This window comes from Populus trichocarpa, chromosome 3, assembly GCF_000002775.5.
Source record: "Populus trichocarpa isolate Nisqually-1 chromosome 3, P.trichocarpa_v4.1, whole genome shotgun sequence".
Classification (NCBI taxonomy): domain Eukaryota; kingdom Viridiplantae; phylum Streptophyta; class Magnoliopsida; order Malpighiales; family Salicaceae; genus Populus; species Populus trichocarpa.
The window spans coordinates 10,823,053-10,839,298 of record NC_037287.2 but is presented as its reverse complement, the minus strand read 5'-3'; the positions used below and the strand labels follow the sequence as shown (position 1 = coordinate 10,839,298).

At 32.9% G+C, this 16,246-nt stretch overlaps 2 protein-coding genes across 7 annotated transcripts; one reads left to right on the top strand and one right to left on the bottom strand.

The window, feature by feature from the left end:
• The first annotated feature begins 9,222 nt into the window (after positions 1–9,222).
• On the top strand, positions 9,223–10,534 carry LOC7461994 (ethylene-responsive transcription factor 2). The gene has a single exon (XM_002304266.4). The coding sequence runs from the start codon at positions 9,495–9,497 to the stop codon at positions 10,335–10,337; it is 843 nt and encodes a 280-aa protein (XP_002304302.1). The 5' UTR covers positions 9,223–9,494; the 3' UTR covers positions 10,338–10,534.
• On the bottom strand, positions 10,455–15,228 carry LOC7461993 (COP9 signalosome complex subunit 7). Of its 6 annotated transcripts, none has more exons than XR_002981095.2 (8): positions 14,774–15,228; positions 14,566–14,638; positions 14,299–14,387; positions 13,936–14,024; positions 13,615–13,685; positions 12,228–12,328; positions 11,712–11,815; positions 10,455–11,190 (listed from the first exon to the last, which is right to left on the bottom strand). XR_002981095.2 is itself a non-coding variant. In XM_024598349.2 (6 exons), the coding sequence occupies exons 1-5, from the start codon at positions 14,933–14,935 to the stop codon at positions 13,634–13,636; spliced, it is 465 nt and encodes a 154-aa protein (XP_024454117.2). In that variant the 5' UTR covers positions 14,936–15,227; the 3' UTR covers positions 10,455–12,328; positions 13,615–13,633. The 6 variants fall into 6 exon arrangements, 1 of the variants encoding a protein (XP_024454117.2); XR_002981094.2 differs by having other exon boundaries at positions 12,163–12,328; positions 14,774–15,227; XR_002981093.2 differs by having other exon boundaries at positions 10,455–11,815.
• Positions 15,229–16,246: the final 1,018 nt, after the last annotated feature.

The window sequence follows — 16,246 nt, the reverse complement described above, 5'->3', positions numbered from 1 at the left end:
AATTTATTCGTATTGTAATGAAATTGTAATTTTTTTAAAAAAAATTGTGTTGTACTTGAAAAATTAGTATTTAATATTATTTAATAACACTATATAAATTAGAAAGATATCGCATGATGACGTAACATTTGTGGAATTTGATCGCAATTCTAATAATAAAGATATCACAATCTTTATTATTTAATAACACTACATAAATTAAAAAATTCAGTTTTTGTTGTTGCGCGCTTAAGAAACCATGAAAAATATAGTCCTTGTTGGATAGATTTCGTATGTAATGATATTGCATATAGTTTAATGGAATAATAAAAAATATTTGATATCAATATTATTTATTTCATGATGTAATAACAGTAGTTAAATTTACAATATTTAAGTTAAAAATCATTAATATATATATATAACCTCAATTTGAAAAACATTTTTTTAATCAAACACGTTAAAACTACTTTTTCTTCAACCTCAATTTCAACCACAGTTTTAATCAAACACCTATTTTTTCAAACCAACCTCAACTAAAAGTACTTTTTATAAAATAATTTTTTTCAAACCACAACCACAACAGCTACCGCAATACCAAACACACTCTAGATATTTTTCTATTTGCACTTGTTTTTTTTTCCCTTGCTGATAAGTTGGTTTAAGGGCAATTCTATAATTTAATATATACAAATATTAATTTTAAAAAAATTGCTAAAACATGTGAGGTCATCTAGTGATAAAGCATTGCTTTTCTCGGCTGCGTTTGAATCGTCTTAGTATTCTCTTTGTGATGAGGCAGTTGGTGTGGTCAATAACCATTTAATTTGGCATTGATAATTTTTTTTTTCCTCTCTCCTTAATTCTCGTGCTTATCTCTTTAAAAATTTAAATCGACACTTTAATGTGTTATTTTTTTAGAGGTGGTTTATGTTTTTTTTTATTTGAGATAATTTATAAAATTAGAATTATTTTTCAATTTCATCCCCTTTAATTTTTTTCATCTTTTAAATTTGATCCCGACTCTTTTGATTGCTATTTTTTTCACTTGATAATTTTTTTAAATTATTTTTTTTTCTAATTTCATCATTTAACATTAAATTGATTTAGAATTGAGCTTTTTGATTGAGGGTGGGTCTAAGATTTCACAAGTTGCGAGTTTTAGAAATTAACCCAGGTTTAGGAGGTTCGCCCGAGTTTGTCTTGTTTTTTATTTTTATTTTTTAAGCTTGTTCAATTGGAGATTAGACTCCGTTGTTTTTATTTATTTTCTTTCTATAGAGTTTCTTACTAATTCTGAAAATGACCCGAGTTATTTCATTTTTTTAATTTGTCATTGAATTTACTTTGACAATTTTTCTAAATTGATATTTTTTTTCCTGATTTCATCATTCAATAGTAGATTAATTTTTTTTTCAAGTTTTACCATTTGATATTGTGTTGTTTTGTAGTTGAGTTTCATATTTTTATTTAATTCGCTTTCGTTGATGACCATATTGTTTTATCTTTTATTGGCATAAATAATCATTTGATTAAATAAAAAAATTATTCTAAGAAATAAAATTATTAAACATGACCAATTATATAGCCCTTGTTGCGAGATCAAATATTTTAATTTTAGTTATTTTTTGATCAAATATCAATTTAATTATATATATATATATTAATTTATAATTGAGAATTTTTTTATATAAAAAATATATTGAAAATTTTTATATATTTATTTTTTTACTGAAAAAAATTATCTCTCGCGACAAAACACAGGAATAAAATAACTAGCGAAGGTCTAAAAGGAATATATTGCGAGAGAAAGCTCAGCTGCTCAGGTAAACTTTAGTTTCTAACCTTCCCCGTCAACCGGCCCCACCCCATCCCACCACCCCCGCCAAGTATTTGAGCTGCTATATTTATCATAACATTATAAATTGATCATTATGGAGCTGGTCGTGCTGCCATTTGATTCAGGAGTTTCAAGGCTCAAACCTCTTGATCTTCAGATTCAGGAATTTTAAGATTCAAATCTAGACGAGCTAGTTTTTCACAGTTATCACTGTTCTCATCCACTTCCGCATCCGCATCCATTGCTTCGGGAGGACTACCAGCTGGGGTGCTGAGAAGGGCCTTTTGCGGCCTTACTGTGCTCGGAAACATGAGGATGTTAGAGCTGATAATCTTTTGGCTTAAATTATTATCAGTCGGAGAAAACCCGCATCTCCTCTTCCACGTATCAGTAAGCTCCTGGACTGATGGGATGATGACTAGATCTTGTTCAACTCCAAGAAAGGACAATCTGGAAATTGAATCAGAAGTACCAACGTGGTTTAGCAGAAGCAGCATGCCTTGATTGATCAGTAAAGATTGATTATATTTTTTTAGCAGCTGTGAGCATAAGATCAACTACAACCTGAAAGCTAGCATGTAAAGGTTTGTAAATGAAAGACAGAGAGAAAGTACACTAACTGAGGAGCTTTTTTCTCCGGAATTTGCCAAGGGTTGTGGCATAAAACTAGATAGAAGTCATGTGTTACGCTGACAGCTTACTCGGATATTAACTTGATTGAATCTAAGATATGATAATTTAATAATCTAATTTAAAAGATAGATAATAATAATAATAGATGAATTGTTTAAAAAAACATTTGGCAATAATTTATTATAAAAAAATGAACCATCAATATATATATGAAAGGAAAATAAAAAAGAAATTTGCTAAAGGCTCACCGCCTCTTTATTATGAAAATCATTCACTATAAAAAGAGTTTATAAAGATGGTTTCAAATCACATTGCAAATAACTGCACGATGACACCGTAAGAAGTCATATAGGCTGCTAGAGTAACGATCTAGTAAAGCAAACCGAACAAAACATAATGAAGTGAGCGTCTCATATCTATATTCAATCAATCAATCAATTTTATTTAATTCAAGAATAATAAATAAAAAGACACGAGATAATTCAATTAAATAAATAAATAAAAAAAGATAAAACAAAGGACATAGAAAGCAAATTAAAAAGAGCATAATCTCCAAATAAATGTTGAATGATAAAATTGAAAAAAATTAATTTAAAAAATTGATAAAAAAACAAGCAATCCCGGAAAAATCTCCAAAGTTAGGTTAATTTTTCAAACATATAACCTGTAAAATTTTAGACACGAGCTTAACTAATGTAAATCCCAAGAATAAATTTTTACATACACTAAAAATTTAAATTAAACTCAAATATTAAGGGGTGAAATTATATATAAAAAATATAACTCAAATTGAAACAAAAAAAGAAATAGGATAAAAAATAAAACACTTAAATCAGTGAAGTCGAAGTATAATAAAAAAAAATAAGACTATAAATATTTCATTTTCTTCTTCCCACCCATTCGGTTGGGCTTCTTCTTTATTTTCATCTTCCTTCTTTCTTTCTTCCCCTATGCTTATTTTTCTGGGCCATTGGCCCAACAGCTGGATGGTTGGGCCTTTCCCTTCCTCCTCTCCTTTTTTTTCTTTTATTCTTCTTCTTCTCTTCTAGTTGGGCTGCCCATTGGGCTAAGTTGCCTGGTATGGCCTTTCTCCCTCTACTTTTTTTTTTTTTTCCCTTCATCTTCTCCTCTTCCCGTTAGCCTACTATTAGGCTAGAGCTGCTTGGTCAGGCTTTTTTTTTTTTTTCTTCCTGGGGATTATAATTTCTAACATTTACTATTCAATTTAACCTTTTTTACAAGTCTTATAAGAACGAAATACAAAAGTAAAAAAAAAAAATATTTAAAGTCAACTATTATTACTAAAAATAAAAATGCTAAAAATAAGCATTCATCAATTTCTTGTTCTATCGAGGGTTGGCTTTGCTTCTTAGTTGTCATTTAATTAATTAGTTATGAAATATAATTAAGAATCTGTTTAGTTTCTACCGTGTTCCTTTGAATTTTTATTTTTTTTCATGATTTTAAATTGTTTTGATGTGCGTATCAAAAATAATTTTAAAAAAATAAAAAAAATATTATTTTAATATATTTTTAAGTAAAAAGCACTTTGAACCGCAGCCACTATCGCAACCACAAACAAATCCTAAATCTTTGTGTATTATCCATATCTCTAAGTGTGGTTCGTTAAACATAAAATTTCCCTTCTCCCTTTTTTTTGGGTTTTTCGAGACACCTAATTAGGTTTTTCTTCCTCTCCTCCTCTGGTTAGGTCAAAGGTGTTTGGCTTGGCCTTGATAATTTTGCCTTGTGAGGTAGTGATCTAATTTTATAAAACGTTATGGTTATTTTTTCATCTATCCTTTATTTGTGACTTTTCATCACAAATTCTTACATTTTACCATGAATTTTTGTTCTTCCTTTGTTCTAGGGAAAAAAGATGTTCTCCAATAAAATTATTTCAAAATCGATTTCAAAACTTAAATCTAAAAAGTCAAGTGAGTGAACATATCTTTTTAACCATTAGATTACCCTTCATTGCATTTTTATTTTTATTTTTATTTTTTATTGCAAAAAACGTAATGATACTTTAGAAAATTTTATTGATTTTTTATAATATATAATGATAAAACATTATTAATTATGAAAATCACCTTGTCATACTTTAAAAATATCCATAATCAACGTACTAAGTCACTTGGTAATAAAACTTAGTAAAATGTTCAATATCCCTAGATTACTTCCTAATAAAAAGGAAGATGATAAACTGAAATAGATTATTTAATGCCATTGAAACCGCAAAGCCTTGCTCCCAAACGAAATAAAATGTATAGATGCCAGGGTCAAACATAGCCAGCAATTCTTTTAAGATACAATTAGGGTTGGTACTTTCACCCGATTTAGTCGATATTCAATGTCATTAAATTTAAGTTAATGAAAAAGTTATGGAATATTATAAGTTTTTTTTTTATATAATTGATTTAATGCCATTTAGGTCTTTTTATATTTTATATAATTCATGATCTGCATCTGTTTTAATTTCATCGATTCGTTGGTAAAAGAAAGCCCGGCCTGCCAAACCAGCAATCAAGCCCAACCCAGCAACCAATTACATGTCAAACACGATGCCCTAGTTTCCACTCGGAACGGCACCGTTTGAAGAATTTGAAAACTTTTTCTCTCCCTCTCCCTTTGCTGACGCTTTTCTAGTCTCTGGGATTTTAATTTTTAAATACCATTTTAAGATTAACGCCGTCTGCCAAGTCTCAACTTGACCCTATATTTTATGATTAAGGGACCTAATCACGCACGTTGGCCTCCTTCTTATCGATTGCTAAGCATGCTATTACGTCATTAAGTAGCACGGTAAGATCACAGCCATGACCTCTCGTTGAGCACATAGTTTCTACAGTCCATTGTTCATGTACCAGACTAAATGACTAATCATCATTAAAACAAGATAGATTACATGGTGATTGAGACTAAGAGGTTTGCTCTCTTTGCGGTTTCAGGTTCGAGCCATGTGGTTGCTCATATGATGGCCACTAGAGGCTTACATGGTCGTTAACTTCAGGGCCCGTGGAATTAGTCGAGGTGCATGTAAGCTGGCCCGGATACCCACATTAAACTAAAAAAAGATAGATTATATGACGAGGAACTCTTATATCCATTGTTTAATAAATTTAGTTATAGTTAAAAACAAAGGAAATTACAAGTCCATGCGAGAGGAATATTCTAATGATTAATTGAAGACTGATTTTGTAAAGTTTTATCAATTTAGGTTTTGGTGAGAGTTTATTTTATTATATATAGAGAGAAAATGTCATAAGTTGAAGAAAAAGAAGGATTAGGGTGTTGTTTGGTGGGTTTTATGATATAATTAATATATATGGTGTCATTTTGGTTATTTTCATTGATTTGAGATTTTTTGTTGCTGAGGATGTTTTTTATAATTTTCAAAGTAATAAAAATAAAGTGTAAAATAAAATAAACTAAAAGATGGTTAGAATAATTTTCTGTATGAATAATTATGTTTTAATCTAATTTCTAAAACTTTTAAAATAATTTGTTGATTAATATTGAATGAGAATAGAATATTTATTTTTTATTATAAATATTTTATATAATTTTCTCAAACTTATTGATTTTTTACATTTTTTTCATACATGTGCATAAAAATAATTAATTCATGATTTTTAATTTTTATCGAAACTTTCTTTCATAAAAAAATAATTTTTCATCAATATAAAAGAGAAATGCATGAATAAAAAGTTGATTTTTTTTAATCATTGATACTTTTTATTCAATAACCTATGTTGTTAATAAAAAGTTATTTTTTGACAAAAATAATTACATGAATAAGAAAAGGTAATTTTAACTTAAAAAAATACAGTTTCTTTCTATTATCTTTCTATTATTTTATTCACTTTTCCCCTTAAATATCTATTTTTATTATAAAAAATAAAAAAAATAGATTTAAAAAACCTTCTGGGTATCAATGGGCGGCGAAATCGCTGGTTATAAATATTAAATTACAAATCGAGATGCGACTCGCGTCAAATAGAAGGCAAGAAGGATCCAAGCAGCCTCCTAATTAAAACACGTGAAGGTGTGAGAGTTATTTATGTGGAATTACGTGGCAACTTGCCAAATTATTGTTCAGGATAGAAACCATTTTTTATCGGAAAAAGGAAAAATATAACTACATTTTCACTGTGTCTGATCAATCAAGACTGGCCACGGACGGTATAGGATCATTGAGAATCAAGGCATTCTCAAAATGGGTCCAGGGAAAACAAATGAAGTGAAAAGAATTATTAATAAAAATAATATTATTATTTTTAACGAGGAAAATGAGCGGCCACAAGTTGCCAATAACACCAACCAGTATCAGGCCCCGGCCCACAAAAAGCACCAATAATATCGAAAAGTACGACTCCGGTGGCTCCACTCCCACTTCCATGTCAAGGGACTCCGGTGGTTCCAGTCCCACTTCCATGTCAAGGCCAAGAATTTAAGCTAGCCGTCCTTGAGAGGAAGGGGAAAAGGTGGAAAAGAGGGTCATCATCCATATGAGATACACACCTTCCTTGAAGGTAACTTGAAGGGAAAGGGAGTGCAATCTGACGACGAAGTGGTGGGTCACCATGCTCAGGGATTGATGATCTTGATGGAAAATCGACTTTTCGAGAGACTTATCAGCATCCATGGAAAATTTTATAATTTGTCCAGGACGGATGGATCCCTGTTGCAACAACAATGGCTTCTTTCATGCTTTTTTCTCCTCCCTGGTCGCCCATTAGTCCACGCTGCCTCCTGCTTTTTCCCCGTCCTTTCAATTTCTTGGGTTGATTTTTCCTCTTTTAATTTCAGGAAAAAAAAAGGCCTCGTGGAAAACATGTACAAAAATTAAAATTAAAAAACCCCATCAAATGAAGAAATAAAAAATAGTTAAAAAAAATTTGAGAGTTATAGCTTTACTAGTTAGATTTTAAATTTATATTTTAAAAATTATTAATTTGAGTGTTATAAATTTTAGATTTACATGGTTGTTAATTTTAAGATTTCAAAGAATTAATTAAGATGTACGTAAGCAGATCCAAATACTTATAATTAAAAAAAATAAAAATAATTGAAGAATATAAAAAATAAAAATAAAAAACTTGAAAAATAATTAGCGGAAAAACTCGTATTGTTTTGTAGATCTTTATTAACTGTCGGCACACTATGTTCTTCGAGTTTTTCATCTCCTTATTTTCTGCATTTCTAGTTTATTTTTCTAGGTCAAGATTTTTACTCCTTGAAGTTTTCCAAATTTATTCTTATATTTTTCGTATTTTAAGGGTTGTTTTGCATTTAAAAATAATAATCAACTGATTTTTGGTCTGTTTGGTAGTCAATGAGAGAAAAAAATCATTTGACAAGTTTAAGAAGAAAAATCACGACGAGCAAGGAAAACTAGTCGATCAGCGAACATATGTATCCAAATCAAAGATATTGTATATATGAACTTTTTTATATTCAAAATATCCTTACTATCCTTTTGGTTATATCTATTTCATATGACTCGTAATTGTTTAGGTAGTGTTCTAGTAATTGTTTTAAGCAACATTCCAAATCAAATAATTTATTGAAATAATATCTTAATAATTTACTTGAAATGATGTTAAATTCATATTAAATTCACATTACATTGTATATCAAAAAATTTGTATATGTAATTATTTATAAGCCCCGGTCTAAGACAAGGTCCTGATCACGTGTTAAAAGGATTGATCCAATTTTTTTAGATGATATTATTTTAATAAAATTAAAATTAAAAAAATAAAATCAACAGGTTAAGAGCTGAATTTTAATTAGACCAATCTAGATTACTCAAGTCTAGAATTTATTTTCAAGTTAATTTATTAAGCAGGTTTGGATGGATTTTATAACTATGTATATATTTAATGAGTTGATGATTTTTTTTTCCTATTTTTCCTGGACCCTTAAAGCTTTAGTAAAATCAAGGGTGATAATTTCACTTAATTCATTGAATACTTAGTGTCATTCTACTCGATGGAGTTAGATTTTTTTTTCTAATTTAATTGAATGATATCCAAGTTAATTTTTATTTTCATGTCAGATGTGAGATAGCTAATAAATTTGATGGTTCCATGTCTTACATGAGTCAAGGATGCATGATGATCGGAGATATTTCAAGTAATATATATATTTTTATTTTTAATAATATCACATCAAAACAAACCAATAACTTAGAAATAATTTGAAATAAATTTTTTTTTTTAAATTTTGTAGAATTATCATTCGACCGCACTCCTCCGAACCAACCACCCCAGCTTTTACTTCTATGTATTATTTGAGTTTTTTCCACTCATTATCTAAGTGTTAAACAAGCACTTAAAAGACTTATTTTGGGATAAATATAAATTGTTTAAATTTTAAAAAAAGAAGCTAAAGTAATGAAGAGCCGTACACCACACCACATGACTAGGGATCACACCACATGACTATGGATGTTAATGGATATCCATGGATCATACTATATATATATATATATATATATATATATATATATATATATATATATATATATATATTACTCAACTATGGATTTCGAGAATCCATTACTCAACAATTATTTAATATTTAATAAAAAAAATAAAGTAGCCGGCGATCACAAGGCGGACAACAGGAGATAGAGAAAGAGACAAAAGACAACTTGCTGCTCTAAGACTACAGATGACATCATCATCCCTTCCCTCATCAAAGAGGTCCAGACCGAAACAAATATCGCAAATTGAAACACGTGACTAAAACTGCACCCGATATTTTTAGAGAAACTTCAAAGAAAAAAAGGCAGGTTCCTCCGAAGCCACCATCACGCCCACAAAGGATAAACGGCAACCCCACCTGCAATTTTATTAGTATTTTTGAAAAGTCTAGCCCTCCCCTTGGTACATGCACCTTCCTCCCTATATATCCCCAGAAAATCCCCATCAGGAAAGAAATACAAAATCTCAAAACCCACAGCTTTACTCATCCGTCAGCACCCTCTAAACCTCTCATCAAAGCTTGAAAAAGAATTAAGGAGTAATTGATAATGTACGGGCAGAGCTTACTTGATCAGCCCGATTATGCCTTTCTTGATCCCGTTCGCTTGCATTTGCAAGGCGAAACTGTTTCTACTGCTCCCACCACTACTTGCAGCTACACTCCAGCAATTACAACGACGACGGCTGCTCCAGCTGCTAATTATACTCCACCCCTTGTTTATTGCAGGAGCACAAGCTTCAGCAGCTTGTATCCTTGCTTAACAGAAAACTGGGGAGACTTGCCACTCAAGGTCGACGATTCCGAGGATATGTTCCTTTATGCTGTCCTCCGCGACGCCGTCACCGTTGGGTGGGTCCCATCACTCAAAACCGATCAACTGGTGCAGCCCAATTTCCCACTAGTGAAATTGGAACCCACAGAGAATCTGGCTGTCTCGCCGCCCTCCACGGCGGTTCCAGTGGCTGAGCCTGCGGTGCTTCCGTCCAAGGGGAAGCATTACCGGGGTGTGAGGCAGCGGCCTTGGGGGAAGTTCGCAGCGGAGATTAGGGACCCAGCGAAGAACGGGGCCCGGGTTTGGCTGGGGACGTTCGAGACGGCGGAGGATGCGGCGTTGGCTTACGACCGTGCTGCCTATAGAATGCGTGGGTCGAGGGCGTTGTTGAATTTCCCGTTGAGGGTGAATTCCGGTGAGCCTGATCCGGTTAGAGTGACTTCGAAGAGGTCTTCTCCGGAGCCATCATCGTCGGTGGACAGCGGGTCACCGAAGAGGAGGAAGAAGGTTGGTGGCACGGCGGGTGCTGCTACAGTGGTGGCTAAAGCTGGGTTGGAAATTGGGAATGGGGTTGGATGTCAAGTGGGTACCCATGGCGAGCAAATGTTGGTTATCTAGATAATGTTTGAAAGTGAAAAAGTCTCTAACATTGTGGTGATTTCCATAATTTTGAAACTGTTAGGGGTGGGAAAAACAATTACTGCTAACTGGGGTAAAACTGTAAAAGGTTTGTGAATAGAGTTTTGGAATTTTGTGATTTTGATGTAAAATCTCTTCCAACGGAAAATGGAAACATTTCATTCTATTTTTGGATATTTCTAGTCTTAACTCTTTTGGTTATTAATTTTATTTGTTGATAGTCATTTCAATCATGGTAACGAACATCATCATCATCTTCATCATTATTATTCAACTCATAATTTTCTACTTCTGTCATTGTTGATTTGCGGTCAAATTACCACAAACAAAATGGGAACATTTTAAAGCAGACATGTCTGGCTTCTCAAATCTAAGACTATCCATGGAAGATAACCAAGATCCAAGGGTAAGATAGATCACAACCACGAGCACAAGACTGAAGAGACTATTATACTGTTGTACCAGCAGAATCCCAATGCCCGACCAACGGAGGCATCATGGAGATGCGAGAAATCTGTGTAAACATAATCAATTGCTTTGGTTTTGAAATATCAGCTGCTGGTTTTAGAAATATATTGACATGCATGCAGAAAGACAGTAAAAACCAACATCCTTGCTTTGAGATAAGGATACGAATCTGCACTAAATTTGAATAATTTCCCCCCTGAGACTTCATTTTTTTTTTAAAAAGAGAGAAAATGGTGACAAATTCCTGATTCTAGCTGGATAATTCCTGATTCTAATATGCCATGAGCAACTTGGTTTACCACCAGGAGACACATCAAGGGCACAACGACCTTCTTCGCCTGTAACTGTGCGCGGTGACCAGCTCCTGCGATTTGGAAATTAACAAGATTGAATCATAAGACAGAGAATGGAAAACATGCAATCTATGTGAATTAAACCTGATGAATGGTGAAGAACATGTAGAAGATGGTGATTAACCGCTGCATTTCTTCTTTTTGATAAGACATATCAATGAACTTCACTAAGATGGTGAATTCGTATCAGATGAAATCAGAAAGGTTTAATTGAGAAACAAGGCCATGGTGCCACTTTTGTTTCATTAATTGCACATATTTCACATCCACCAATGTCAAGGATCAAGCTGATGAAGAAAGACAGCCAGCTTACTTTGTCATGTTTCAGCCACAAGAGGACGAGAAAACTGGGTTTTCTGAGGCTCAGATGCATGAATAGGTTACAGTTCATACAAAAATAACTTGCTTAGTTGCCTAGTTAATCAACTTAATTCCCCATCCATATATTCAACAATATCAATGGAAATTACTGTTTGCCTGAAATGAATGAGTAATCGCATACTATATAGAACACAACTTTAAGATGGATTACCTCTTGGATCGCATGAGATCCTCTTCATGTTCCATTGGTCCACCAAGAAAGTCAAAACCATCACCATATTCCAAGAAACAAAGGTCCTGCTTGTGCTGTGATTTCTGCCAACCAAAAAGAAAAAAAGGGACCATATAACAGTTAATAAGAAATTATCTCAATGGAAATAATTTGCAGGAACATACAGCTCAAGATTCAGGGTTACTCAAATCACAGCACTCGAATTCCTCCTCATCACATATTCTGGAAATTTTATGGTAAGAACTGCTTCGTTGTATTTTATATAAAATGAAATGTGTCTGCTTAAAACTTATGAAGAGATGAACTTAAAACATTTAACATAACCAAAGTTTCTTTTACTTTTCATGGTTGATTCTCCAATGCCACAGGGATCACTGATAGCCAGAAATTTAGAAGTCAAATTACATCAGGAGAGCAAGGAAAAACTCACAAAGTAGAATGCATATTCAGCTTACACCTTAAAATGGATATTTTTCTTTCCTTCATCAATTCTACCTTGGAGTTCCTGCTGGTGATCCATGTTCAACTGACACATTTTACTAGCGCAGTCAATCTTTTCTTCAATCAAGGAAAGCACGTTGTCTGAAGTGGCTAACCTGAAAGTTGCAAACAATAGCTGTGACATCCTTCCACACCAGCTTCACAAGGACAATAAACATAAGGAGTTTACGGGGGGATTGGACCAAATTAAAATGGGATTTAGAAAAAAAAATTCATGCTTTGGTGAAATTAATGTGAACACAACAATTTCAGAAAATCCAAAGCAGAGAACGAAATCACATGATGTACACAGCAGAGAATACTAGCCACTCGAGTTAACCAATAGATCCCAACACATCATTGCCAACAGAATATGCAATTGTAGAAGTCACACAGCGAACAAATGACAATTTGATTTTCACGATCTTATTCAAACCACCACCCAATGTTCAGTGTGACCACCAAAATGTGGCAATAACACTGGACTAACTTTGTCCATACTCACCCACAACAAAACTAAAATGGGCCACTTATCATGGATGAGATTTCAGCAACATTTCATCCTGCATTAATCCTTGTCTCAACATCTTGTGGGATATTGAATGACATAACTGGATGAATGATGGAACAAATACTTTGATGGAAAGTGAAGCCCCCTTTTCATACAAGTCCCCAGCACATCTCAATTGATTTTTTTAAGAAGATCCTCTTGATTGCAAAACGCAAGACAAAACTCAAATTCTTTAGTTTTGTCCACTGGGAGTTTATTAAAACATACTTTCTTCAGTATTTGGCTGCATCATGATGCCAAGTTCTCCAATAGTGCATACAACATGAATCCTCAACTGCTTATCCTCCTTCAGCATCCCTATTCTTGGCTACAAATTGTGATTTGTCTCGAAACCACGTGAGGTTGCCCCTAGGGTTAGCTAAAGGTAAAAGATCATAAAGTGCAATGTAGAAGGTGACGTTCATGAATACAACATCAATTGAAATGACTCATCGAGACATCATCTCTCCAACAACTTCTTAAACAGAACATAAAGCAGTAAATAGTTTAATAACTCCACTATTTAGATGCATATCAATAAAAAACATGTTTTCATAAATTGTACTTCATTATTCCAAGTCATTGATAAAAGAACCATATGGTGAAGCCCCCTTTAACATGACAGAACAAGTCTGCCTGTGTTTAATTACCAAGTCCAGGGATCGCAAACAATTTGAACCGAGGCACAATTACTGCACATTGACAAGAAAGAGATGCTCCAACCAGGAATCATTCTTAGAAATGCAGAAACTAAGACAGTCAATGACCTTAAATAGGACTTTGTGTGGAATCTGTGTTGAAATATACTTTAACTAAAGCATGTATTTGAAAAAATAGGGACTATAAGCCTACCAGTTTCCCAAAGTATCTATCATACTCCCAAGCTGCCCATGCATGAGATCCCTCTCTGCTGCAAATTGCACCTACAAATGAAATAACCCCAGAGAATCAAGCATTAAATCGAAAACATTTATTAGAGACTTGATGAAGCCAAACAAATGACTTATTCTTCACAGGGTAAATAATTAAATCTCAAGACATCTTCCCAACTGATTCAACTTCCCTTTGACTATGCCCTATAAAAAAAGCATTACAAAAGGATCATTCAGAATTAATTAACAGGGAAGGCAGATACATGTTTCCAGTACCTGATGCAGAAATGGGGAGACCTACCGTATCATGCAGTCATTTTTAAGGAAGTCTTCAAGTTCACGCACATTAGAAACCTCAAGTTCTTCTTGAAGTTTATTGTAAGAGAGAACCTATAAGGAGTAACTAAAATTATAACAGCAAAATAGCATTTTTTTTCTTAATGGAGAATATGAAAACAAGCAAGAGTTTATCCTGTAGAACATGAAGCAAAGGGAAAAACTCGAGCATAAAATTCTAATTTTGCAAGACAAACTGAAATCCCATGAAACGAAACAAACAAAATAAAAGGAGTTCACTCCTATTGCAGCTATAAATTCGATCCAGCGCATAAATTTCAAGAATTTCAAAAGAGAAAAAAAACTAACATTAGTTAAAATCCAGTACCTTATTGGTCCCAGAAAGAGTAACCACAGTGAGTTGTTTGAGCTTGAGGATTTGATCCTGTGACAACTTTGGCAGCATAGCAGAATTACCTTGAGGATTACAAATATATAAATATTCAAACATGAAAAAACAAACATACACGCACAATCTAAAGAAGAAAGAAAAGAAAAGAAAACAGTCAAGTGCATTGCTTGTAGGAGATAGATAAAGCCAACCCACAAAACAAAATCGACAGCCAAAAAAAAGGGTAAAGTTTGTTTCTTTTACCTTTGTAATCACGCCAGGTTCCATAACCAAATAAGCGAAGCAAAATATAAGCAGAATCCTCAGTTCCTTGAAGCTGCCATTGAGAATTCAGGTTTAAAATAAATCAATTTCTCTAGAAGAAGCAAAACAATTAAAAACACAAAGATGAACATTGTTGAACGCACCAATTAATTTATTAGCTAAAATAAAATAAAGAAGAAAAAAAAACCTGGAGGATATTAGGGAGAGATAAAATCTCGGAAAAAGCGAAAAGAGAAGGGTGAGAAGTGGCTTCAACGATGAGGTTGGCGAGAGAGGAGGTGGTTTCAAGAGTTGAGGCTTTGTTCACGAACTTTTGGATTACTTGGGCTTGCCCTTCCTCTATCTCCATTGTCGACTGCTGTTTTTTTCTTTCTTTCGACAAAATTTGAATGGGACACCAAGCTCAAGTCTTTAATATATACAGACACACACAAAATTTGACGGTTTCAAAGATAAATTTTCATGCTACGTGATCATGCAGAATGACGACCTTCATTGTGGATTGTCGCATTGTTATTATAGACAGTTCCATTGTTATCGTGGACGGCTACACTGTCATAAATGGCTGAAGTATTAATAGTTAAATTGATTAGTTCTCTGATTATGAGTTTGAGTTTACTCAATCATTAAAAAATTATAAATTGTTAATTTTAAAATTTGAAATACACGCAAAATAACTCAACACGCAAAATGAGAGGATTGATGGGCTCTGGTCTAAACCGATTTCCTCTCCTCTTGGGCTCGGTTTTAGTTCCCTTCTTCTTCTTCTTCTCTTCGGCCTCGGTTTTGAATTGGACTCGATCTTGATTGAACCTTTCCTCTCGATCACAAGCTCGAATTTGTGCCCACCATCAAGAGTATATACCTCTTAATTATCACATCAAACCCCTGATAATTGCCCTCACTCTCTCTTTTGGAACCATTAAAACTTTTATTTGATCAGTAAAGGGAAAATAAAATGGAACAGGAGCCTAGTTTAGCAAACGTATGTTTAGTGGCTCCAGTAGAGTTCGCTGAAGGGCGAGAAACCAAGAAAAGTTGAGGACCTTTAGCTTCATGCTATAATGCGGGCCTGAAAAAATAAATGTTCAAGTGATAATAATACTTTCAAAGAATAAGTGAATTGGATCATTGACTTAGTCATACTCCCAAGTCAACATGAATTAATCTACATGTAATTTTATATATAAAAAATCAGAATAATATCATAAAAAATAATAAAAAAATAAAACTCAATTCAAACAAACCTAATATTAATAAATTTTTTTAAAAAAAACCAATTATAAAAGAAAAACCTAAAATAACACTGAAATCGATCTGAGCTAATGTTCTAGAATTATGATCTGAGTTTTGAGTTTAAAATTACTCCATAGAAAATAAATTAAAAAAAAACCTAATATACAAGAAAAATGAAGTTTAGTATGGCAACAACAAAAATTCAAAGACAAAATTAAATTTTTAGGATAAAAACACCATGGCAATCCTAGATTTGCATAGTAAAAGGGCTATGTATTTATAGTGTAATAAAGGAAATGTCAATCGAAACAGAGTTTCAGAGTTGAAATAAAAAAAAATAATTTAGAAGAATGTCAGTCAAAATAACATGCAACTCACAGGTAGGTTTTTGTATATTTATAAGTATATACTTCATGATCCTTTA

Bases quoted from the DNA above. Each gene is read 5' to 3' on its own strand.
- LOC7461994 (XM_002304266.4), top strand. From the start codon at position 9,495: ATGTACGGGCAGAGCTTACTTGATCAGCCCGATTATGCCTTTCTTGAT.
- LOC7461993 (XM_024598349.2), bottom strand. From the start codon at position 14,935: ATGGAGATAGAGGAAGGGCAAGCCCAAGTAATCCAAAAGTTCGTGAAC. The intron at 14,388-14,565 runs GTAAAAGAAACA...GTAATCCTCAAG, and splicing joins AACCTGGCGTGATTACAAAG to GTAATTCTGCTATGCTGCCA. The intron at 14,025-14,298 runs GTACTGGATTTT...TACTCCTTATAG, and splicing joins CTCTTTCTGGGACCAATAAG to GTTCTCTCTTACAATAAACT.